Genomic DNA, 27272 nt, shown 5'->3' on the forward strand with positions numbered 1-27272 from the left:
ATGCAGTTTTTAAATGAAGGTCTTGATTATTGAAGGAAAAAGAAAGCCAAATCTACAGGAGCCTGTGTGAAAAAGTGATCCCCCAAAACCATAAATTAACTATGATTTATCACATCTTTGAGATTCTGAGTTCAAATTTCCTAGCCACAAACAGTCCTGATTACTGCCACACCTGTTCTCAATCAAGAAATCACTTAAGTAGGACCTGTCTGACAAAGTGAAGACAATCAAAAATGCTCAAAGCTAGTTATCATGCCGAGATCTAAAGAAATTCTGAAGCACATGAGAAACAAAGTAATTGAGATTTATAAGCCGGAAAAGGGTTATAAAGCTATTTTTAAAGTGTTGGGACCCCAGCAAATCACAGTGAGAGCGATTATACACATTCCCAGGCATTGCTGGCAAACCAAAATTACCTCAAGAGCGCAGCGACAACTCATCCAAAAGTCACACAATCCCACACAACAACATCCAAAAATGGTCAGCATGCCAGAGTTCCAAGCAGAAAACCACAGCTGAGCAATAAGAACATAAAGTATCATCTCAGTTTTGCCAGAAAACAACTTGATGATGCCCAAGTCTTTTGGAAGAATACTCTGTGGACTGATGAGACAAGTTGAACTTTCTGGAAGATATATGTCCCAATACATCCAGCATACAAGTAACACAGCATTTCAGAAAAGAAACATCATACCAATAGTAAAATATGGTGGTGGTAGTGTAATGGTCTTGGGCTGCTTTGCTGCTTCAGGACCTGGAAGACTTGCTGTGGTAAATGAACCATGAATTATGCGGTCTACCAAAAAATCCTGAAGGAAAATGTCCAGCCATCTGTTCGTGATCTCAAGCTGAAGTGGACTTGGCATATGAAGTAGGGCAATGATCCAAAACACACCAACAAGCACACCTCTGAATGGGTTAAGAAAAACAAAATTAATACTTTGCAGTGGCCTAGGCAAAGTCCTGACTTTAATCCCATTGAGATGATATAGCATGATCTCAAAAATGCGGTTCATGCTCGAAAACCCTCCAATGTGGCTGAATTACAACAATTCTGCAAAGATGAGCAGGCCAAAATATCTCCAGAGCATTTTTAAAGACTCATTATCAGTTATTGCAAATACTTGAATGCAGTTGTTGCTGCTAAGGGTGGCCCAACCAGCGTAGGTTTGTATTTTTTCCCTTAATATTAAAGACATTCATTTAAAAACTGCATTTTGTGCTTACTTGTGTTATCTTTGTCTAATATTTAAACTTGTTTGGTGATCTGAAAAATTTAAGTGTGACAAACTTGCAAAAGAATAGGAAATCAGGAAGGGGGCAAACAGTTTTTCAAACAACTGTTAATGGCTCATTGGCTAGCGTTGCAGCACTGGAGTCCTCGGTTCAAATCCCCCCAAGGACAACATCTGCAAGGAGTTTCAAATAGGAAGAAAAAATGGAGTAACCATAAACCACAAAGTAAGATAAAGGCAAGCAAATTTTATTTATACATCATTAAAAAATATCAAATACATATATTCTAGACGTCATGTGGATAGCAAGGAGGAACAACCAAAACGGATGGGTAGACCATAATTGTAGATGGGGTAAAAAGACACCCAGTGTGGATCAATGTTATAAGGTACCAACTTTTTGAATATAACTGGATGAATGTGGAGAAAGTGCTTGTGCATGGAAAATAAGGTGCCAGAAGAAATCACCTGTCTAATCAAGTCCTATGTACTGTATAGCTGCATAGTTATTAATAAATAAATCTCTACCATGTCACAAAGATACAGACTGCCACTTGCCCATGTCTAAGTGAGTTGGAGTTCCCCACACAACCCTGATGCGCGTTTCACCACGGCTTTCTCAAGGGGAGATGTTTGTCACAATATGCAAAACAGCCCAGATACAAGCCTAAAAACTTCTGGAACAAGGTAATTTGAAGTGATGAGACCAAAATAGAACTTTTTGGCCACAACCATTAACGTTACATTTGGAGAGAGGTCAACAAGGCCTATGATGAAAGGAACACCATTCCTACTGTAAAGCACGGAGGTGGATTGCTGATGTTTTGAGGATGTGTGAGCTGCAAAGGCACAGGAAACTTGGTCAAAGTTGAAGGAAAGATTAATGCAGCATGTTATCAGCAAATACTGGAGGCAAATTTGCAATCATCAGCCTGGAAGCTGTGCATGGGACGTACTTGGACGTTCCAACATGAAAACGATCCAAAACACAACGTCAAGTCGACCTGTTATTGGCGACAGCAGAGCAAAGTGAAGGTTCTGTAGTGGCCATCTCAGTTTCCTGACCTCAATATCATTGAGCCATTCTGGGGACATCTCATGCGTGCAGTTCATGCTAGGCAGCCCAGGAATTTACTGCAACTGGAGGCTTTTTGTCATGAAGAGTGGGCAGCTTTACCATCTGAGAAAATAAAGAACCTCATACACAACTACCACAAAAGACTTCAAGCTGTCATTGATGTTAGAGGAGGCAATATTCTACAGTCCAACTGATATTAAACCATTTCAATTGGGTTAAGGTCAGGTGATTGTGAAGGCCATATCATCTGATGCAGCCAGCACTACATCCCTCTTTTTCTTGGTCACATAATCCTTATGAGCCTGGAGGTGTATTTTGGGTCATTGTCCTGTTGCAACACAAATGATAGTCCCAAAATGCTGTGGTAATCATGCTGGGTAAGTGTGCCTTGAATTTGAAATATCTCACCAAGAGTCTCACCAGCCATCACTTCCATACCATCACACCTCTCCCATACTATCACAACTCCTCTATTCTTCATAGTTGGCACCAAACACATAGGAACCATCCATTTAAGTTTTCTGTGTTTCACAAAGACATGGTGGTTCGTATAAAAAAATCTCAAATTTTGAGTCGTCAGACCAAGGTACAGATTTTTATTGATCTAATTTCCAGTCTTTGTGCTTTTTGGCCCAAGCAAGTCTCTTTTTTGTGACCCTCAGTGGTACTGTAGCTTCTTTGCTGGAATTCAACTATAAAGACCTGCCTCTATCAATGCCCTTTGGATAGTTTATACTGACAACGGTTTGCTACTTGCTGTCTATGCATAATTTATCATGGCTGTTATCTGAGGTGCTGTCAATTTGTTTTTTTCTGAGGATAGAAACTCTGCTTAACTTACCTCTGAGGCAGGGGTCATTCTTGGTCTTCTTTTCCTGGGGCAAAGCTCATCATACCAATTGTTGACTTTAATTACTGCATTTGAAGATACCTTGAAGGTTGTAGCAATATTACTGACTGACCTTCACGTCTTAAAGTAATTATGGTAATTATGGACTGGAATTTCTCTTTACCTAGTTGAGTGGTTCTTACAATATTGTAAAACAGTTGTGGAATAGTGCTGTGTATGCTAAACCCAGCATGATATAAACACTTGGATGTTGAGCCTAGAAAATCGTGTATAGCCTATATTCACAACTTGTCATCCACTGCTGCTTGCTTTGTAAACTATTATCATAAAAGTTGCTGCACTAATAGTCACTGCACCCAACATTCTCTTAGGAGTGATCTGAAGTATTAGTCCCTACATCCTTTCTTTCACCTGTCCCCTAATATTATTTATATCTGTGATCTCTATACCTTTATCTATATTCTACTAAGCAATGCCAATACACCCTAAATTGCTCCAAGACAACATGTATCCAGTGTCTTTTTTCTCATAGCAATGCTACCATATGAACTAAGCTACTCATCCTTGGATACTCCAGGATGACTTGTACTCATTATCTCCTCCTGCCTACGAAGCCAAGACTAACTTAGTGACGTACATATGGCAACCATTATGATGCATTTTCAGCCATAATGACTAATGCCCGATATTTCCTTTTGCATCACTGACACAGTGATGTGTTTATGGCATCCACTGGGACACACTTATGGCCTACTCACATCATTAACTCTCTCCAGTCATATGTCAGACTCCGCTTAGGACATCCTCTCAATCTCTACCTGTTGCTGCATAGCGACCATTCCATTCTGACCTATTCTTTACACAGGTGCTGATAAGAGCACTTAGAACTCCCTCACTGAATACATTCATGGTGCTTTCACTCAGCACTGGCGTACTATTTTTTTTAGATGGTCTTATACCATTTATTTACTCTACTGTTCAAATATGCATATTATATGCTTGTAGTCTTATAACATGTATACAATTTATAGTACTATTCTACTGCTACATTGCATATTATACATAATCCACCTTTATTTTAACTAATTATTAAATATCCTTTTGCTGCCTTATACTTTATACTACTTTATGATACTATTTATTGGAGTTGAAGTGTGAAGACTGGGACAAGAAATATCTGAAGACAGATTTTCAAAGGTTTGATAGACTGATGAGATGAAAGTGACTGTTGGTGGACCAGATGGATGTGCTGGTGGCTTGAATCAGTAACGGACATAGACCTCCATTTCAATTCGGATGTCAGATGGTGGGGGTGGGGCAATGCTATGGGCTGGTATTGTTAAATATGAGATGAGCTAGTTGGACAACAACCAAACCTACTAATTCAGGGCTTGCTCGTAGTGCCCTGAAGTTGTCACATCTTATAGAATATCATACCTTATATAGGGATGGTTAGTACCTTGGCCACCAGTGATTCTAAGTGGAACAAAGTTTGCATCGCAGATTCATTTTCCATCTCCAGAGTCAGTGGATAAGTCTATCTCTTTTGTAGGGTGTAAGCACTTATTGTCAGTGGGGTCTTCTCTCTCTCACTTGTAAAATGTAAGCTCTTAAAGTCAGCAAGGTCCCCTCTCTCTCTCCTCTTCCCTAAGAGTATTTTACAAGCAATTACAAGCTTTCCAGTATTGAAATTTGCAGAAATTAGCTATGTATCTGATTTTTGGGGAAAATTTGACGATGCTCATGAATTTGAATTTCAAAAGATATGCTCGTCTCTAAATATAATCTTGCAAACTCTGTATCCACTCTCATCCTGTCACAATTTGTTACTCTCCAAGTCCCTCTTGTCTCACTTTCTGTTTGGGAATGGTGTGGAGTAAAGTTGCTTCATTTTTATTTTAAACTAGCTGAAGAGCTCAGCGTTTCCCGGGCATAGTAATTAACTGTAGGTAGTTATAACAAATTATAATGATTATATTGCACATAAAAACATTTCACATCACATATTCAGCTAAAACTTGGAGGAAAACAATCAGAGGAAAAGTATATTAGAAACACGTCACCACTTCTGTAATTTTCTCCCACTCGTGGTTTTGGCTTATAAATACTGAGGTAAAATACTGACCAAATACCTGTATCCCCATATGTCTCTGAACTAATCTTCCGATACCTTCCCTCACGTAATCTCCGGTCCTCCCAAGACCTCCTTCTCTCCTCCACACTTATTCGCTCCTCACCCAACCACCTCCAAGACTTCTCCCGAAAAGCCCCTATTCTCTGGAATTCTTTGCCCCACAAGTCCGACTATCAACCACATTTGGATCCTTCAGACGGAACCTGAAAACCACCTCTTCAAGAAAGCCTACAGCCTGCAATGACCCCGCTACCTGCTTCTCTCTCACCACTACCGGTGATATCACCTCAACCAACACCGGAACTGCTGCAACCTACCAACCTGCTGTCTCCATCCCCCACCATGCTGTAGCATGTAAACCCGAAAGGGCAGGGTCCTCTATCCCCTCTGTATCAGTCTGTCATTGTTAGTTTGTTTACTGTAAGTGATATCTGTAATTTGTATGTAACCCCTTCTCATGTAGAGCACTATGGAATCAATGGTGCTATATAAATAAATAATAATAATAATAATAATAATACTGAACGTATGAATGTGGCGTTATACACAGCCTCCATCTGCAGCACCTCACTCTTCTCTATACACGGCCTCATACTGCAACAGCACCTCACTCCTCTCATTTTCCACCTCCTCTCATTTTCCCCTTTACACCTCTTATTTTCACTTCACACCTCTCATTTTCACCTCACACCTCTCATTTTCCCCTCAATCCTCTCATTTTCCCCTCAATCCTCTCATTTTCCCCCTCACTCCTCTCATTTTTCCCCTCACACCTCTCATTTTCACCTCAAATCTCTCATTTTCACCTCACTCTACTATTTTCCCATCACTCCACAATTTTCCTCTCACTACTCTCATTTTCCCCTCACTCCTCTCATTTTTACCTCACTCCTCTCTTCCCCCCACATTTGCTCAGCAACTTTCTGTTATGAGCACAGCAGTGTAATCCATGAGGCTCCTCCCTTTCCCTTGATGTCATGCCTCACAGGAGCAACTCCATTCTAGACATGACGGAGCTAGATGTGGTCTGTGCCTGCCGCGCACTGATATTCTGAAGGCGGCAGCACAGATTGTAGCTCGCAGCGGCTGTGACATCGCAGCCAGTGAGTTTTGTAGGGTGGCTTTCGAGGTGAATGTGTCTCTGCCTGTGTGCGCTAACAATGTGGGCCGTTCGGAGTGAGTGTGGCTATGCGGAGTGGGCGGGGCTATGTGGAGTGGGCATGGCTTGATACATACACACATATACATACACTCAGCTTTATATATAGATAGATAGATGTATTAAAGTAGGACCAAAATTGACTGCAAATATTTACATAGAGGTAAATGTGGTATTGTGCACCATATTGCAATAAATGTTAAAGTACTGTACTCTCCTTATAGAGCAAAATATTACCTCATTTCTAAAGTCCACTAAAACATGATTATTTAACAGTAGTATTGATAACTCTGTGTGAATTAATTAGTTATATAGTTATAGTGAGATACCAAAGAATTCCCCCATTATTATTTTCACTGAAATTACTATAGCGTTTCCAAAGTTTTCACTATAATTAGTTGTTTAACATTACATTACAGATGATGAGGAGGAAGAGAATGCAAGACGAAAGATAACTGACAGAAAGTCGCCCCAAAAAGAACCTCAAAGGAAAAATGAAAGTGAAGAAGACAGTAGTGAAGATGAGTCACCAAGAATGAACAGGAAGACCAGAAGCAGAGCTAAGTCAAGACGAAATGATGATGATGACGATGAAGGGGAAGATGAAGACAATGGAGCCAGTAGGAAGACAGGCTATAGGAACAGAGGCAGAGCGAACGCTAACAGAAGGGTCAAAGAGGAACCAAATAGTGAAAAGAAGGGAAAGAAGGGTGAACATCAGAAAGATGAACAAAAGAAGAAAAATGGCAGGTATTGTTGTGTACTGTAGACACTATAAAGTGTACTGCTATTCTCTTGAAGGGGCATTAAACCTATAAACTGTCCTATCTCTATTTGTCGCAGTTCATTACAATGTATTGTTGCTTATAATCAGCCATTTGTAGCTACTGTATGGATTGACAGACTGTTGTACTTTAACACCAGGCTAACACTAAGGCTACTTTCACACTTGCGTTTTTTTGTGCTGCGTGCGCAGTGCAAACGCGCATAAAAAACGCATCATGTGTTTTTAATGCGTTTTCTTGTTTTTTGCGCATGGTTTTTACCTAAAAACGCATGCGTTTTTAAACGCTGACGTGAACATAACCATGCGCACGTCAGCGCTCCCATAGACTTTAATGTGTTTTTGGGTGATTTCCTTGCGCATTGCGCGCGCCTGCGTTTTTTTGAGACTGGTCGGACGCACAAAAATGCAACAGGTTGCATTTTGTGTGCCTGGGCGCACACTACAAAAAAACGCATGCGCATACAAACGCGTACAAACGCATGACAACGCGCACCCATGTTAAATATAGGAAAAACGCATGCACATGTTTGCGCAAAAAACGCAGCGCAAAAAAACGCAAGTGTGAAACCAGCCTTAGACCTAAAATGTGTTCACCCTATGATGTCTACTTTATTTTTTCAGTAAAACTGATGCAAAAGAAAAAAATCTCAATACACATTAATAGTCATATGAGATTTTTTTCACAGTATGCAGAGATGAAAGATGAAAACAAAGTAAAGACTATGTCCTAAGAAAATGCTATGTCTCACTAAATTATTAATTGTGAAAAATATGGGCAACCAAATAGTTTTCAGCTTTCATAGAGTATATTCTATGCTGACCATAAGCATATCAACTAACCAAGTTACATCACACTGAGTGCACAATTATTAGTTAATTTGTATTTTTTATGCTCAATTTTATTATTGAACAACTACATTGCTGTTGGTCAATCTAAAAGGTTAATAAACCTTAAACCTGAATATCTAAGAAAGTTAAAGTGAGGTTTTGTCTTTCTTAGGAGAATATCTATGCATAATTATTGGGGAAATATAAGTGTGCAGAATTATTATGCAACTAAATGAAAAATGAAAATTTTCTCGTCCCTATTGTTTATTTTCCTCTGTTAAGGTGAAAATAATAACCAAACAACTGAAAATGGTCAAAAATACATTTCTGACATTTTAAAAAAAGAAAAAATATGAGTGACTAGTATAGCCCTCCTTCTTTTCCTTTACAATCATAAGACATCCCTCCATGGCCATGGAGTCTGTCAGTTTCTTAATATGTGGACAATCAACCTTTTGGGCAGCACCAAACACAGCCTCCCAGACACTGTTCAGAGAGGTGTACAGTTTTTCTACACTGTAAATTCTCAGTAGGCTTCAGGTCAGGTGAGGAAGGGGTCATTCCGTTATTCTTACTCCTTTAAGGCTTTAATTTACTATCTATGCATTGTCCTGCATAAAAATCAATGTTTTCTTAAAAGATGCAGACTTTTACTTACCACTGCTTGAAGAAAGTGTCTTTTAATATCTATCAGTAGGTTTGAGAGATTTTGAGTCCATGTTATAGCCGAAAAGGTCCAACTAGCTCATCTTTAATCACACCAGACCATAGCAGTATCCCACCTCCACCTTGCTCGAAGTGGAAATCTGTGTTGGTTACTGATCTAGCTGCATACCCATTCATCTGGTCCACCAAGAGTCACTCTCATCTCATCAGTCCACAAAACCCTTGAAAAATTTGTGTACAGATATCTGTAATGAGATATTGATACAGGGAACTTGTCTGATCACTGTATGTGGAGTTGGTAAGGAATTTTTCCCCTAATGTGAGGTAATTAATATCTGACCCATAGGGTTTTCACTTCCTGTGGATCAACATGTTAGGCTGTAGGTTGAACTTGATGAACTTATGTCTACCTTCAACATTGAAAACTATGAAACTATGTGTTTTTAACCCTTTATCAACATCTGCTGTATGTTTTAGACACAAGTCAGCAGTGCGGGTGGTTGAGGTTCTGCAGTGGAAACCTTCAGGCTTAATTCTAGCACCAGTTGTGTATCACGGGACCCCTTTAAACTCATGGTGAAAAAAAAAGACAAGTATTCAAACATTAGGTCCATTTTACTGACAATACAACTTATGTACAGAGAGTAGCAGAAATAAAGCTTGCTGTTTTTCCTCTGCACAGTATAGAGGCACATTCTTGGTGGTATGGCTGGAGGCACATTATTTGTGATAAATGTTACTGAGAAACAACAGGACAAATTGGATAACTCCTTCTTCCTGGTACATGACTACACAGGTCAATGTGTTTCACTATGACCACTGCACCCTATCTTCACTCTTATGAATGGTGTAAGGGAGCTGTCACTATCTGCCACCATGCGGACGTGCCTCAGCCTGGCTGACCCCAAATTCCTTCAAGGCTGATCTCCAGGTCTGGCTAACACCACCACTTCCTTTAGATTTTCCTATTCACAAGTGCCCCATATTACCTGATATGAGGACTTCCTCCACTGTAAAATTCTTCCTGAAACTTGCTATCTTTTCTTGTCTTTTCTCACACACACACGATGATGATAGCCTTCCTTTGAGGATGTCCTTTCTTTTCTCTTGCTCACTAATAACTAACTATATTCAGGAACTAACACACTGGTCCCTAATACTGCTCCCCAACTATGGGCTGTCCCTACAGTTAACCCTGTCAACCCTCACTAGCAGGAACTGCAGCCTCCAGGAAGATAAAAACATGTAACAAAATACATTTTTCACACAATAAAACAACAGGAGTGTTCAGAGGGGTGTTATGCCATCTTCTACAACTTTAGATCAGGTTCATGGGGTGAGTCCTCACTATACCCAGCAGAAATTGGTTGTGATACACAGCCAAAACCTGCCCCTAACAGTCATGGGTGGAACGGAGCACAGCCTCTGACTGTTAACTTTTTAAATGCTGCTATCAAACTCTGACAGATGCATTATCAATGTGCTGGCACGGGAACTTGTCATTTTTTGCACACATTGACAGCCCCATGATGCGATTGTGGGGTGCCAATGGGTTGCTATGTCAGCTGGGTGTCTGTTGAAGATCTCTGTGCTTGTCATTACAGAGTTCCTTTGAAACTAAGCTTGTGGCTCGGCTTCAAAGTAGACCGTAAATTGTACTATATGCAGCAATGCTGTGGTAGTACTGTATATAGCAAAACTAATCACACAATCACAGGTTCAAGTGCCCTAGGGTACTAATGAATCCAGTGAAAAGTCAAAAAGACAATTAAAAACATTCAAATCACCCCCTTTTCTTGCATTAACAATAAATATAAAAAATGTAAAAAATACACACATGTATTGCCACATTCATAAAAATCTAATCTATCAAACTCTAAATATAATTAACCTGATTGGTAAAAATCACTAAAATAATAAACAAAGCTGAACAAGTTTGATATTGCCAAAACCATACTAAGGCCGTAGTCACACTAGAGAGAAATACGGACGAGTGCTATGCGAGAAAAAAAAAATCGCATAGCACTCGGACCAATGTTAATCTATGGGGCAGCTCCCATCATCTGTTTTTTTCTCCCCCGTATTATACGTGCAGGTGAAATCTCAGCATGCTGCAATTTGCACCATATTACACTCGAGACTCGCCAATGCAAGTCTATGGGTGCGAGAAAAAAAACGGATTACACATGGACCATGCATGTGACTTGCGAGAAATACGCACCGGTGTCCTTTAGAAAAGCTAGCAATTCAGTGTGCTTTACTGTAAAAATCACACTGACAGGTAAAAATAGAATAGATAGAATACATGTATACACATAGCATAGATATACACTCACTGGCCACTTTATTAGGTACACCTGTCCAACTGTGTGTTAAGACTTAATTTCTAATCTGCCAATCACATGGCGGCAACTCAGTGCATTTAGGCATGTAGACATGGTCAAGACAATCTCCTGCAGTTCAAACCGAGCATCAGTATGGGGAAGAAAGGTGATTTGAGTGCCTTTGAACGTGGCATGATTGTTGGTGCCAGAAGGGCTGGTCTGAGTATTTCAGAAACTGCTGATCTACTGGGATTTTCACGCACAACCATCTCTAGGGTTTACAGAGAATGGTCCGAAAAAGAAAAAAAAAAATCCAGTGAGCGGCAGTTCTGTGGCCGGAAATGCCTTGTTGATGCCAGAGGTCAGAGGAGAATGGGCAGACTGGTTCGAGCTGATAGAAAGGCAACAGTGACTCAAATTGCCACCCGTTACAACCAAGGTAGGCAGAAGAGCATCTCTGAACGCACAGTGCGTCGAACTTTGAGGCAGATGGGCTACAGCAGCAGAAGACCACACCGGGTACCACTCCTCTCAGCTAAGAACAGGAAACTGAGGCTACAATTTGCACAAGCTCATCGAAATTGGACAGTAGAAGATTGGAAAAACGTTGCCTGGTCTGATGAGTCTCGATTTCTGCTGCGACATTCGGATGGTAGGGTCAGAATTTGGCGTAAACAACATGAAAGCATGGATCCATCCTGCCTTGTATCAACGGTTCAGGCTGGTGGTGGTGGTGTCATGGTGTGGGGAATTTTTTCTTGGCACTCTTTGGGCCCCTTGGTACCAATTGAGCATCGTTGCAACGCCACAGCCTACCTGAGTATTGTTGCTGACCATGTCCATCCCTTTATGACCACAATGTACCCAACATCTGATGGCTACTTTCAGCAGGATAATGCGCCATGTCATAAAGCTCGAATCATCTCAGATTGGTTTCTTGAACATGACAATGAGTTCACTGTACTCAAATGGCCTCCTCAGTCACCAGATCTCAATCCAATAGAGCATCTTTGGGATGTGGTGGAACGGGAGATTCGCATCAGGGATGTGCAGCCGACAAATCTGCGCCAACTGTGTGATGCCATCATGTCAATATGGTCCAAAATCTCTGAGGAATGCTTCCAGCACCTTGTTGAATCTCTGCCACGAAGAATTGAGGCAGTTCTGAAGGCAAAAGGGGGTCCTACCCGTTACTAGCATGGTGTACCTAATAAAGTGGCCAGTGAGTGTATATATGTCATTGACACACATACCGTATATACTCAGACTCCCCGTTAGACCTGAGGTGAACTGACAGCGTGGGAAAATGTTCAGAAACTTTCCCATGCTAATAAGTTCATGTCCGGTCAAGCACGGAGGTTGCGCAGGCAGCTTTTCATTCATTCCTCCGTGGTTTACAACAGGGCCGGTCGCATTAGCACCTCTCCTGGTTGCAAACTATTTAACCCCTTGAGATGGATTGCAGTGTGGGACTTGACTGTACGGCGGACAGGTGTGGGATATTGTTGCTTTTTTATTTTGGATTTTTTACAGGAGAACAATGGCTTCGATTGGATTGGGAGTTAAACAAAGATGGCAAAAATGTGTGTTTATTTATTACATTAAAACTCTTTATTCTTAATGTGTGTGTGTTTTTTTTAACCCTTTTAGACTATTGGATTAATAATGGATAGGTGTCTTATTGACACCTCTACATTATTAATTAGGCTTAATGTCACCTTACATTAGCAAGGTGACATTAACCCTTTATTACCACATATTTCACCGCTACACGGCAGTGGGATGAGAGATGCTAAGTGCTGGAATTGGCACATCTTACAGATGCGCCTTTTCTGGGGTGGCTGGGGGCAGATTTTTTTTAGCTGGTGGGGCAATAGCCATGGTCCCTCTCTAGGCTATTAATATCAGCCCTCAGTCACTGGCTTTCCCTCTCTGGCGGAGAAAATTGTGCGGGAGCCCATGCCAGTTTTTTCCGTGAATTAATCCTTTAATTTAACACCTACTGCTCCATAATATTACACACACACTACTAACATTATTAGTGAGGGACATGTATAAATCTAATGAATATGCAATGGTTTACTGTATGTAAACCATATCTCATATCCTGTCGAGTTCTGTAATGATTTTACAGAAGCTGACAATTGAATTATCGGCTATTATGCTATCTACCTCTGTATGAAACATAAATATATATGTCTCACTGACACATATGTATGTATATATATATATATATATATATATATATATATATATATATATACAGTCATATGTAAAAGTTTGGGCACCCCTATTAATGTTAACCTTTTTTCTTTATAACAATTTTGGTTTTTGCAACAGCTATTTCAGTTTCATATATCTAATAACTGATGGACTCAGTTATATTTCTGGATTCAAATGAGGTTTATTGTACTAACAGAAAATTTGCAATCTACATTTAAACAAAATTTGACCGGTGCAAAAGTATGGGCACCCTTATCATTTTCTTGATTTCAACACTCCTAACTACTTTTTACTGACTTCCTGAAGCACTAAATTGGTTTTGTAACCTCATTGAGCTTTGAACTTCATAGCCAGGTGTATCAAATCATGAGAAAAGGTATTTAAAGTGGCCACTTGCAAGTAGTTCTCCTATTTGATTCTCCTATGAAGAGTGGCATCATGGGCTCCTCAAAACAACTCTCAAATGATCTGAAAACAAAGATTATTCAACATAGCTTTTCAGGGGAAGGATACAAAAAGTTGTCTCAGAGATTTAACCTGTCAGTTTCCACTGTGAGGAACATAGTAAGGAAATGGAAGAACACAGGTACAGTTCTTGTTAAGCCCAGAAGTGGCAGGCCAAGAAAAATATCAGAAAGGCAGAGAAGAAGAATGGTGAGAACAGTCAAGGACAATCCACAGACCACCTCCAAAGACCTGCAGCATCATCTTGCTGCAGATGGTGTCACTGTGCATCGGTCAACAATACAGCGCATGCATAACGCCTTTTTGTATGACCAAACAACTCAATCTTTGTTTCATCAGTCCACAGGACCTTCTTCCAAAATGTAACTGGCTTGTCCTAATGTGCTTTTGCATACCTCAGGCGAGTCTGTTTGTGGCGTGCTTGCAGAAATGGCTTCTTTCGCATCACTCTCCCATACAGCTTCTCCTTGTGCAAAGTGCACTGTATTGTTGACCGATGCACAGTGACACCATCTGCAGCAAGATGATGCTGCAGGTCTTTGGAGGTGGTCTGTGGATTGTCCTTGACTGTTCTCACCATTCTTCTTCTCTGCCTTTCTGATATTTTTCTTGGCCTGCCACTTCTGGGCTTAACAAGAACTGTACCTGTGTTCTTCCATTTCCTTACTATGTTCCTCACAGTGGAAACTGACAGGTTAAATCTCTGAGACAACTTTTTGTATCCTTCCCCTGAAAAGCTATGTTGAATAATCTTTGTTTTCAGATCATTTGAGAGTTGTTTTGAGGAGCCCATGATGCCACTCTTCATAGGAGAATCAAATAGGAGAACTACTTGCAAGTGGCCACTTTAAATACCTTTTCTCATGATTTGATACACCTGGCTATGAAGTTCAAAGCTCAATGAGGTTACAAAACCAATTTAGTGCTTCAGGAAGTCAGTAAAAAGTAGTTAGGAGTGTTGAAATCAAGAAAATGATAAGGGTGCCCATACTTTTGCACCAGTCAAATTTTGTTTAAATGCAGATTGCACATTTTCTGTTAGTACAATAAACCTCATTTGAATCCAGAAATATAACTGAGTCCATCAGTTATTAGATATATGAAACTGAAATACCTGTTGCAAAAACCAAAATTGTTATAAAGAAAAAAGGTTAACATTAATAGGGGTGCCCAAACTTTAACATATGACTGTATATATATATATATATATATATATATATATATATATATATATATATATATATACACACACATAATATATATATATATATATATATATATATATATATATATATATATATATATATTGTAGGGATGTGACTCGCTCAGGTGCAGCAGGAGACAATCATGAGGCAGGTTCTTCCCAAAGTTCATAAGGTTTATTTGCTCCATAAACCATAGACAGCATAACACTGAAATGTAACCTTCACTTCAGGCAAAGGAACAGAAATGTCCGTGGCTTCAGACTCGGACTGAGAGTCTCAGCACATGCTGGGAGCTGTAGTCCTCCCCATATACACTCTCTGTAGTGTCCCACCTGGACACATGGAAGTCTGTCCACACTCTGACAGACTCCCTCCACTCTCACATGTGCCAAACACCTCAATTACATAGCCCTGTAACCACACCCAAAGGGGATCACATGGCTATGACATCACCAAAGGTTGTATAGACACACAGGCTTCCCTGATACAGTGTAACAGAAAGATCAGCAGTACCTCTGCTGATCAATACACCCTGGAGCCTGCATCCCAAGGCCACCCACCTTGAGACCCACAATGGTCATTTAGGACCCTGCTCCTGTTACCACACTGAATGTGCCTGTACACCCGTCCTGGGACACCCACACAGCGCCCCCTAGCCGACACAGTGGTAACTACACCACATACCTCCCCCCTCTGTTCAAACTTGTGGGGTTGAACACATGACATCACCCAGGTATCTTGAGACCTGGCACCCATGTCACCTTGCCCTACAAGTCGAGAGGACCATCTCCGTCTGTTTCGGTAGTCAAACTGCCTCATTCACGTTAGGCCTCCCCCGCCCCCAGCGGTCAGTATCTCGGCCTTGGGCTTTGGCCTTCCCGTCAACGTCCGTCAGTGTGATCAGACACTCTTTAGTCTCCACCTGTTTGCAGTGCGCTCCGACACCCGACCTTTCTCTCACCGGCCGGCTCTCCCAGTTCACACTGTCATGAGTCCCACGTCCAGCTGGGCCAACTGGCTGGTCTGAGTCTGACCCTCTGTCACTATGTCCACCACCGGGTCTCGTGCCTATGTTACTACGATTAGAACGGCCACTTGCGGACTCTCGACGTTCTTGCCTTCGACTACCTGTCCTTTCATTCCTTGGAGGATCCCTTCGGGTCCTTACACCTTGGGTTGGAGGTGGACGCCACCTGACGTTCTCTATCTGCTCATTCATCTGCAGTCGATCCTGTCTTAGCTGCTCAATCTCCTTCAGGTACGCTACCCGATATTCCAGGAGCATGCGAAGCTTCCCAATGCTTTCCACCGAACCAACCACAATGACAGGAACCATGTCATCTTCAATAACGACTTGGATTTCACCAGCAGGTGGGATCCTCACTCTCTTCACACAGGATCGATTCACCATCTCCTGCATCACCTTTCCAAGTCTGCCAACGACTTTCCCCACCAGATTTCTGGGTACCGGAATTATGTCTTCCACAAAGCCCAGCCGACTTTGTGCTTCCCTTGCAAGCTCCAGACGTCGAGCGGCTTTCCTATTACGCTCCACGAGCATCTGTTTCGTGCGGAGACATTGTAGGTGCATCTCCTTCAGGACAGCCACCCTTCTCTCTGAGTCTTCCGTTTCTGCCAGTATCACCAACTGGTCTGTTTCTGGTGCCCAGCTCACACTCTAGGCCTTTACTGCCTTTTTAAAGGTCTCATGCACACCTTCGCTGGCACACGCTTCTCGCACGTCTTCGGGTACCTCCATCACGCACTTGAAGGTCATGGACTTGCTCTCATCCTGGACAGATGGCTCTGGGTTCCCCACGGACACTTCCCTCAAGGTATCTGCCAAGACCGGGTGACTGTCTTGTGCAGCTCTTGGTTCACAATCTTCCTGAGATTTACAGTCTTCAGGACCCTTTTCCAAGATGGGCTTTGGCAGTTCTGCCTTGCTATCAGTCGGGCACGGCCGCTGTACGTCTTCGCCCATCCACTTCTTCTGCAGAAGACCTTTTACTACTCCACTGAGTTCTTGCAGAACTTTATCTCGCTCCTCTGCCAGGTAGCGATGCTGATCCTCTCTCCTGAGAATCTCCTGTTGATGCTTCTCTTGGGCCTCTCTGAGCACCTCCATATCTTCCAACAGGGTCTTGTTCATGGTTTTACACGCTGACAGGTGACCTCTGAGCTCAGAGACTTCCTTCTCCAGCTCATCCACTCTGTGCTCAGCTGCTTGCCTTAGGACTCTTTCCCGTTCGACATGTTCTGTTACAGTCTCCTTTATCAGCTGTATCTCATGATCTTGTTCTCTTTTGGCCAGCACGTGTCTCACCACTACCTCTTTAATTATATCATCAAAGGGTACCACTGGGTCAGTCACACCAGTCGAGTGAACCCTCCAGTTACCGTCCAGCACCAATGTGTCTAGTCCAGTAGTCTCATCTCCCAGCCCACCATCTGTCTTATCACGAGACGTCAGGTCCGTCAGTTGGGCAGATGTACTTCTTCCTCTGGTCAGTTCTACCTCTGACCTGTCCATGTCAGGAGCCGTCACTGTCTCAGTGTCCGCTGGCCCCACAGTCGAAGCATCTCCATCATCCGACCAAATGTCATCAAACAAAAGAAAGTCCCGGCCCCTCTCCCAGGCATAGACTAAGTCCCGTGGTATCCCTCTACCTTGGCACTCACCACCTTTGGTCCCCTCAAACACTACTGTGTCTACTGCGTAGTTCACCGTGACCCCGTGTTTACAGCGAACCCTGACGTTTTTCTCGGTCAGAGAGAAAACGAGAGGCGTTCCTGTCAGAGTCACCTGACTCTCTGAGTCCAGCCGACCAAAGGCTCCTTCCCGGTGCAGCATCACTGTACACATCTGTGGCCCGTCATTACTACCCGGAAAGGATATTCCACATTCTGAAAAAGACCTGCACATACACTGCGGTACTCCAGACATACCTACTGAGACACCCAGTGCTGTCACTTCTTCACACTTGGCCCCTTTCTGGACCACCACCCCGCTTTGGGTTGCCACTCCAATTTGGGTCACCGCCCCCTTTTGGGACTCCACCCCCTTTTGGGTTACCACTCCAATTTGGGTCACCTCCCCCTTTTGGGACTCCACCCCTTTTTGGGTTACCACTCCAATTTGGGTCACTGCCCCCTTTTGGGTTTCCACCCCTTTTTGGGTTACCACTCCAATTTGGGTCACCTCCCCCTTTTGTGACTCCACCCCTTTTTGGGTTACCACTCTAATTTGGGTCACCGCCCCCTTTTGGGACTCCACCCCTTTTTTGGTTACCACTCCCTTTTGGGTCACCGCCCCCTTTTGGGTCACCGCCCCCTTTTGGGTCACCGCCCCCTTTTGGGTCACCGCCCCCTTTTGGGATTTCCCCATGTCCGTTCTGCAGAACTTCTTATGCCACAGTTCACACAGTACAGTTTGTCTCTCACGATACCACACAAGTCTTTGCTGGCACCACCACAGCTCCTGCTGTCACTGATCACCGGCACCTCCGGCTGCTGTTCACACACATACACAGCGGCTGGTGTCACTGCAGCTCCTGCTGCGCCATCTTCGTGGACCCGCCGATCCACCGGAAGCCGCTTGTCACCTTCAAAGATAAAAAAGCCACAAAAGTGCGCCCATAGGGCCTTACCAGTGCAGGTATAATGGGTTATGCAGCAATAATACAGGGTACTCACCCTTAATAGTTGTGTAAAGCCACAACTACTGTATCCGCTTAGTCACATGCAATAAAGCTGCAGCAGGATGGTGTAGACAGACAGCGTCTGCTACCAATGCTCCCAGGGCAGATCCCTTAAAGAAAACACCAGGTCCCTGTGCTGCGAGACCTTCGTGACCCCACTGAGCCACAGCAAGCACCTTCAGGTTTTGCAGAGGAAAAGAAAAAAAAAAGAAAAAAAACACATGCACAGTCTCTCACGTGTCCTGTTCGTGTGCCACTCAGGACGTACCGTCTCCGCCTGAGAACGTCCAACACACAGGGCACGCCGGGTGCTATTCAGGGAGCCGACCCTCCTCCCAGGGTCTCCCAACACACCAGCCTCACCAGGTCCAGGGGCTCAGCGGGTGCTCTTCAGGACATCCGTCTCCACCTGAGACTGCCCAACACACGCCTCACCAGGTCCAAGGTCATAGCACGTGTTCCAGGGATCCGATTCCTCTCCCAGAACCTCCCAACACTGACCCTCCAGGACCTTGCTCACTGACCCCTCCAGGAACACAGTCTCTCACTGACCCAGGTCAGTGCAACACAGACTCCTGTCTGTTACCTGTGTCGGCCACACAGGTTCCTGGACGCCTCTTCTCCTCAGAGGTATCCCACAAATTTTAATACAGTCACTTTCTCTGACCTCAGTCAGTATTACTCACGGTTGTCAGACCGTCTGCTCTCCTGGCTCAGAATCGCCAGCGCTGCCACACGTGCTTCTGGGAGTCGCTGCCCGCAGTCTGTCACCAATTGTAGGGATGTGACTCGCTCAGGTGCAGCGGGAGACAATCATGAGGCAGGTTCTTCCCAAAGTTCATAAGGTTTATTTGCTCCATAAACCATAGACAGCATAACACTGAAATGTAACCTTCACTTCAGGCAAAGGAACAGAAATGTCCGTGGCTTCAGACTCGGACTGAGAGTCTCAGCACATGCTGGGAGCTGTAGTCCTCCCCATATACACTCTCTGTAGTGTCCCACCTGGACACATGGAAGTCTGTCCACACTCTGACAGACTCCCTCCACTCTCACATGTGCCAAACACCTCAATTACATAGCCCTGTAACCACACCCAAAGGGGATCACATGGCTATGACATCACCAAAGGTTGTATAGACACACAGGCTTTCCTGATACAGTGTAACAGAAAGATCAGCAGTACCTCTGCTGATCAATACACCCTGGAGCCTGCATCCCAAGGCCACCCACCTTGAGACCCACAATGGTCATTTAGGACCCTGCTCCTGTTACCACACTGAATGTGTCTGTACACCCGTCCTGGGACACCCACACAGCGCCCCCTAGCCGACACAGTGGTAACTACACCACAATATATAGACTGTATATATATTTTCACGAATATTTGAGGCCATGAATCCATTATATGTCAATTTTGCAAGCCGGCAAGACTTCGTAGAGATGCCATACGAATGTCACACGGATGTTTAGATACGAAAAAATTGCATCCTCGTATTGCACACAGATGACAAATGGCTCACTGTTCAGGGAACATTTCTGTGATTCTTGTCCGTGTAAAATGGACCATATTGTTATACGTTGTGTGTGACTCCAGCCTAATGAGGAGAATCATTTTTCCCCACAATGTACGTTGTAAAAATAATTCCCAAAAATAAATGTCAGAATTGCATTTTTTTCACAATTTCAGCATACTTGGAATTTGTTTTTTGTTTTCAGTACACTATGTGGTAAAATCAATGCTGCCATTCAAAATTATAACTCGTTCAGCAAGCAATAAGCACTTATAAGTCTATGTGGACAGAAAAATAAAAATGATACAACCTATCTTCTGCCATATTAATCAAAGTTAACTCTGCAAATGGGTACATTATATATGGCAGATTTTTCCAGACTTCAGGAAGGCCTTGGCTGTTAATCACAGTACTAAGAGCAAAGAGAGGAAATGAAACTTGATATTGATGAAGTCCAAGCAACTAAATCACCGCCATTAACACCTTCACCACCCAGCCTATTGTGACCTGGCCATTTTTTTTCCAATTCTGACCAGTGTCCCTTTATGAGGTAATAACTAAGGAACGCTTCAACTGATCTTAGCGATTCTGAGAATGTTTTTTCATGACATTTTGGGCTTCATGTTAGTAGTAAATTTAAGACGACAATTTTTGCGTTTATTTGTGAAAAAATCAGATATTTGGTGAAAATTTTGAAAATTTTGCAATTTTCAAATTTTGAATTTTTATTCTGTTAAACCAGAGAGTTATGTGGCACAAAATAGTTAATAAATAACATTTCCCACATGTCTATTTTACATCAGCACAATTTTAGGAAAAAAAATAGTTAGGAATAGAGTTGAGCGACTTTGGTCGGATCGGGTTTCGTGAAACCCGAATGAAACAAAATAAGTTTCAGATGAAACTCGTCCAACTAGAGCAAAACAAAGTCGGAGTTTCGTCCGAAACCCGACCCCAATGCAAGTCAATGGGAAATAAAAGTCAGATGAAACTCCGACTTTTTTTGCTCTAGTCGGACGAGTTTCATCTGAAACTTATTTTGTTTCATTCGGGTTTTACGAAACCCGATCCGACCAAAGTCGCTCAACTCTACTTAGGAAGTTATAAGAGTTCAAAGTTTATCAACAATCTCTCATTTTTCCAGCAAAATTTACAAAACCATTTTTTTAGTGACCACATCACATTTGAAGTCCCTTTGAGGGGCCTACATGACAGAAAACACCCAAAAGTGACACCATTCCAAAAACTGCACCCCTCAAGTTACTCAAAACTACATTCAAGAAGATTATTAACCCTTCAGGTGCATCACAGGAACTAAAGCAACGTGGAAGGAAAAAATGTACATTTTAATTTTTCCAACAAAAATGTTATTTTAGCCTCAATTTTTTCATTTTCACATGGGCAACAGGATAAAATAGATCCTAAAATTTGTTGGGCAATTTTTTCCTGAGTACACCGATACCTCATATGTGGTCATAAGCCACTGTTTGGGTGCATGGCAGGGCTCGGAAGGGAAGAAGCGCCATTTGACTTTTTGAATGGAAAATTAGCTGCAATTGTTAGCGGACACCATGTCGCATATGGAGAGCCCCTGTGTGCCTATACATTGGAGCTCCCCCACAAGTGACCCCATTTTGGAAACTAGACCCCCCAAGGAACTTATCTAGATTCATAGTGAGCACTTTGAACCCCCAGGTGCTTCACAAATTGATCCATAAAAATGAAAAAGTACTTTTTTTGTACAAAAAACATTTTCTTTTAACCTCAATTTTTTTATTTTAACATGGGCAACAGGATAAAATTTGTTGGGCAATTTCTCCTGAGTACACTGATACCTCATATGTGGTCATAAACCACTGTTAAGGTGCACGGCAGGGCTCAGAAGGGAAGGAGCGCCATTTAACTTTTTGAATGGAAAATTAGCTCCAATCTTTAGCGGACACCATGTCGCATATGGAAAGTATGTAGTGTATGTCAGGTTGGTGTATGGTGTGGCATAGTGTACGTCAGGTTGGTATGTGTAGTGTAGTATGCACCACACACACCATCATGACATATACCACACACCAACCTGACATACAGTAGGTCAGGTTGGTGTGTGGTTTACTGTACATCAGGTTGGTGTGTGATGTGGTATAGTGTAGTGTATGTCAGATCGGTGTGTGGTGTGGTGTAGTGTACATCAGGTTGATGTGTGGTGTAGTATACACCACACACAACAACCTGACATAAACTACAACACACACACCAACCTGATGTACACTATACCATACCACACACCAACCTGACCTACTGTATGTCAGGTTGGTGTGTGTGGTGTAGTGTACGTGTGGTGTAGTACATGTCAAGTTGGTGTGTGCGGTGTATACTACACCACACGTACACCAACTTGATGTGTACTACACCACATGTACGTTACACCACACACCAACCTGACGTATACTACGCCACACACACCAACCTGACACACTACATCAGGTTGGTGTGTGTGGTGTAGTGTACGTTAGGTTGGCGTGTGGTGTGGTGGGGTGTAGTGTTCGTCAGGTTGGTGTGTGTGGTGTAGTATACACCACACACACAACAACCTGACATATACTACAACACACACACAGCAACCTGACGTACACTATACCACACCACACACCAATCTGACGTACTGTATGTCAGGTTGGTGTGTGTGGTGTAGTGTACCTGTGGTGTAGTACATGTCAGGTTAGTGTATGTGGTGTATACTACACCACACGTACACCAACTTGATGTGTACTACACCACATGAACACTACACCACACACCAACCTGACGTACACTACGCCACACACACCAACCTGACACACTACATCAGGTTGGTGTGTGTGGTGTAGTGTACATCAGATTAGTGTGTGGTGTGGTGTAGTGTACGTTAGGTTGGCGTGTGGTGTGGTGGGGTGTAGTGTTCGTCAGGTTGGTGTGTGTGGTGTAGTATACACCACACACACAACAACCTGACGTACACTATAACACACACACCAACCTGACGTACACTATACCACACCACTCACCAACCTGATGTAGTTTATGTCAGGTTGCTGTGGTGTAGTGTACATCAGGTTGGTGTTTGTGGTTTAGTGTACGTTATGTTGGTGTGTGTGTGTGGTGTTATGTATGTCAGACTGGTGTGGGTGAGTTCTGTAGGGGAATGTCAGGATGTGTTTTGTCCATGGACGTGTGCTGAATTCTGAAGCATTCATTCAAAAACAGTCCAGGTTTGTCAGGACATGTTTCACACTTGAAGCGAGTTTCCTTTCTTATCCCCCTTTTATCGCATACCGGGCACATTTTTTTGCTCTCCTCTCACGGTGAAAATGTTGCCCTGGTACCATATGGGAAACTTGAGTTCCAAGAGTGCTGGGGCCCGCTCCTTCCTCATCTCCAAACATCAGGGCCTTTATCACCGCCTCCTGGAACTGAAGGAAGGTGTTGTTGGTCTGGCCTGCACATCATGATAGCGCGTATGCATTATACAGTGCCATTTCTACGATGTGCACAGCCAGTTTTTTATACCACACCTTCGCCTTCCGCATGGTACTATAGGGCTGGAGGACTTGATCAGAAAGATCAACTCCCCCAATGTGTTTGTTGCACCCCAGGGCACAGTCCGGTTTGTGGACCTGTGCTGGGGTACCGCTAATGGTGGTGGCTGTGGTGCTGGTACCATAGATTGATGTCAAGAACTTGACCACAACCAAGTTGCCGCTACATTGGGCTCTCACCCTTTGGGACAGGCTGCTCAATTAGTGACAAAGGGAGACCCCTCTGGTTTCTGGGCACAGTACCACAAGCTGCGGTAGGTCTGGCAGAGAGGGATTGAAAGAGTGGGATGCTTGTATAAAAGTTATCAAAGTACAGATAGTAACCTTTAGCAACAGTGCGTGGACCAAATCCCACACTATTTTCCCACTCACCCCCAGAGCAGGTGGGCATTCTGGGGGCTGGATCTTGCTATCCTTCCTTTGGTAAACTCTAAAGCTGTGAGTGTACCCTGAGGTACTCTCACACAGTGTATAGAGTTTTATCCCATACCTCGCCCTCTTACTGGGCAGGTACTGATGGAATTGAAGCCTCCCTTTGAAATGGATGAGGGATTCATCCACACAAATTTCCCTTTGGAGAATGTACACTTCAGCAAACTTGTCGATTTTGAACAGTCTATCAAAATTTGGGTCATCGCGGGGAAGGCTGTCAATATTGTCCCTAAAATGGAGAAACTTATGAATCACCTCAAAACGTTTGCCAAACATAACCATGCCAAATATTGGAATTTGATATAAAATATCAGTACTCCAGTATTGGCGAATTTCTGGTTCTTCACAATCCCCATGTGAAGGACCAGTCCCCAATACTTCATCATTTCTACTGAGTCAACAGGACTCCAAGTAGAAAATGATGAATAAGGGTTTTCAGCAAAAAATTGCAGGGCATACAAGATGGTTTGCTCCACCATAAGACTGACAATTGGCTCAGAGAAATAGACTTTGAAAAAGTATATTTCCCTGAGGTTGGCAGTCTCAAACTGGATTCCTGATTGGGGAACAAAATCAGGAATCCGTGGAGCAAAATTTTCCAGAAGGGGGCACTAGTGCTAGGTTGGGCGTGATTAGCACTAGGTTGGGGGTTACTCACACTTGGCTGTGGGTCTTCTCCCCCGCCTTCCGGCTCTTCTTCCCTGGGCTCCGGACAATTTCTTGTCCTGAGACGTCTTTGTGATAACGAGTCTGTGTCACTAGAGGAGGAAGAGGGGGAGGAAAAGTGAAAAGTGGGGTCCTCTCCCTCATGTGCCTCCTCAGCTGAGTACACCCTTTGTGACTGGGATGACTGGGATGAGTGGGATAAGTGGAACATTGTGTGTGTGGTGTGTGTGCGTGTGTAAAAAAAAAAAGCTAAACTTTATTATAGTGTGTGTGTGTATGTGCGAGTGTTTGGTGAAACTTTCTACTTTCTACTGCAAGAGGGGACTGTCAGGCATGGGGGGCAGGAGGGGGCTGTCAGGCACAGGAGCAGGAGAGGGCTGTCAGGTTCAGGGGGGCAGGAGGGGGCTGTCAGGCACAGGGGGGCAGGAGGGGGCTGTCAGGTTCAGGGGGCAGGGGGGCCTGTCAGGCTTGGGAGGAAGGAGGGGGCTGTCAGGTTCAGGGGGGCAGGAGGGGCCTGTCAGGCGCGGGGGGCTGTCAGGCGTGGGAAGGTAGGAGAGGGTTGTCAGGCGCAGGGGCAGGAGGGGGCTGACAAGATGCAGAAGCAGGCAGCAGCAGGGGGGTGATCACTGGGGCAGAGGGGTGAACACCAGGGCGGGAGGTGATCACTGGGGCAGGGAGTGATCACCGGGGCAGAAGGGGACTGTCAGGCATGGGGGACAGGAGGGGGCTGAGGAGATGCAGGCAGCCAGCAGCAGGGGGATAATCACTGGAGCAGGGGGGACAGGGGGGTGATCACCAGGGCGGGGGGAGGAAGCAGAGGTCGGGGGGTGGAATCAGACAGCGGGGGAGCGGAGGGCAGCAGAGGGGAGTAACAGATGGCAGATCATGGTCAGGCGGCAGGGCAGCAGGCAGGGACCTCACTCTTCAGCTTCCACAGATGGGATGAGGCTGAAGAGTGAGGGCAGCCATAGTTCACTCCACCCCTCCACATCTGATTGGAGGGATAGCGTCACATGGACGCTAGCTCCAATCAGATCTGGGGGATGACACAGAGGTCACCAGAGTGATCGTAGCCACGGGGGGGCAAAGCCACCCCCCTGGGTTCAAGTACAGGTCCTGGCGTACCTGCAGGTCGAGTGACATTTCAGCGTCCCCGTTCACCCGACCCACAGGAACGAGATCCCGCCATGATGCCTATGTGGCGTCACAGGTCGGGAAGGCACACAGTTTCATGACGCCTACGTGGCGTCACAGGTCAGGAAGGGGTTAACATGATTAACATATTTACCGAGAAAACGTAAAAAAAAATATTTTTTACAGCATAAAAGACATCAAGAAAAATTCCAACATGTCTTGTGAGGAATGTTTAATGAATTGGACACTGTGGTGTCCTAAGATGATTGTTCTAGTGACACATTGGCAGCCCATTTTTTTCCATCTTCATGGTGTACCACTAAACAGTATACTAGTAAGAAATAGTAGTGTTCTACTCAACAAATCCATGCCTGTTGAAGAAGAGTAGAGACAAGGGTAGAGACAAGACATAGAAAACAGTCTGGTGTTAACTGGCATTATATATTGCTAAATTACTCCTTGAAAAAGCACCAGAAAAAGTTAGATGTTTCCTTTTTTTCCCAAAAGTGTTAAATTAAAATATTCCTTCATAAGGATTTGTGTTTAGTGACCAGAACTTACTGTGAATGTTAAATGGGAAAATAAAGCCTGAATACTCATAACTTTTAGTTTTCTTGATTCTTCTTGCTGCTTATGATAACTATCACTGTGTTGCCCTATGGCTATAAGGTATTGCCTCACATGGTCTGGTATGGTCTTGGGGCAAAGGTAGATCTGTAGAGCTGGTGCATGATTGAAAACTACCTAAAATTTCACAATTTGTAAAAGACTTTCAAGTGTAAATAAAAAATAACTACGTATGTTACTTTTTAGGCGAAAGTGATGGTGCATTTTGTAATTATCATTAATCTACAGTTAACAAAAAATCCTGCTAGAGTCTTCACGTAAGGCTTAACAGCTAAATGTGGGTATCACTTATAATAGTTTCATTTTTTTTATGTTGGACATAAAAATTTAAACTTGACTCTTGTCCAGAAAAATCGAAGGAGGTCCATGAAACATTTAATTTGCTGTTAAAATATACTGTGAGGCTGGTTTCACATTTGCGTTTTTTTGCGCTGCAAAAAAAAAACGCATACGTGCGCATGCGTTTTTTCCCCTATATTTAACATGGGTGCGCATACCTGCGCGCTGGTAAGCGCACGTATGCGATTTTCATGCGCTGCGTTTTTTTGGGGTGTGCGTTTGTATTTTCCAGACGCAGCATGTTGCATTTTTTGGCCCTGCAAAAAAGCGCATGCGCACGTATGCGCACGTTTTGCGCTAAAAATGGCCATTATAGCCTATGGATGCGCATACGTG

The 27272-nt window shown here is 43.5% G+C and overlaps 1 protein-coding gene across 1 annotated transcript in view; it reads left to right on the top strand.

The window, feature by feature from the left end:
• LOC141052558 (transmembrane channel-like protein 2) overlaps positions 1–27272 on the top strand; it is a 362090-nt gene that overhangs the window by 32584 nt on the left and 302234 nt on the right. Inside the window, exon 3 of the mRNA XM_073549810.1 lies at positions 6876–7206. Coding sequence (XP_073405911.1) covers positions 6876–7206 — 331 coding nt within the window. The remainder of the gene's footprint in view (positions 1–6875; positions 7207–27272) is intronic.

Source organism: Dendrobates tinctorius, unplaced genomic scaffold, assembly GCF_039654945.1.
Source record: "Dendrobates tinctorius isolate UK_male_01 unplaced genomic scaffold, ASM3965494v1 ptg000162l, whole genome shotgun sequence".
NCBI classification, from domain to species: domain Eukaryota; kingdom Metazoa; phylum Chordata; class Amphibia; order Anura; family Dendrobatidae; genus Dendrobates; species Dendrobates tinctorius.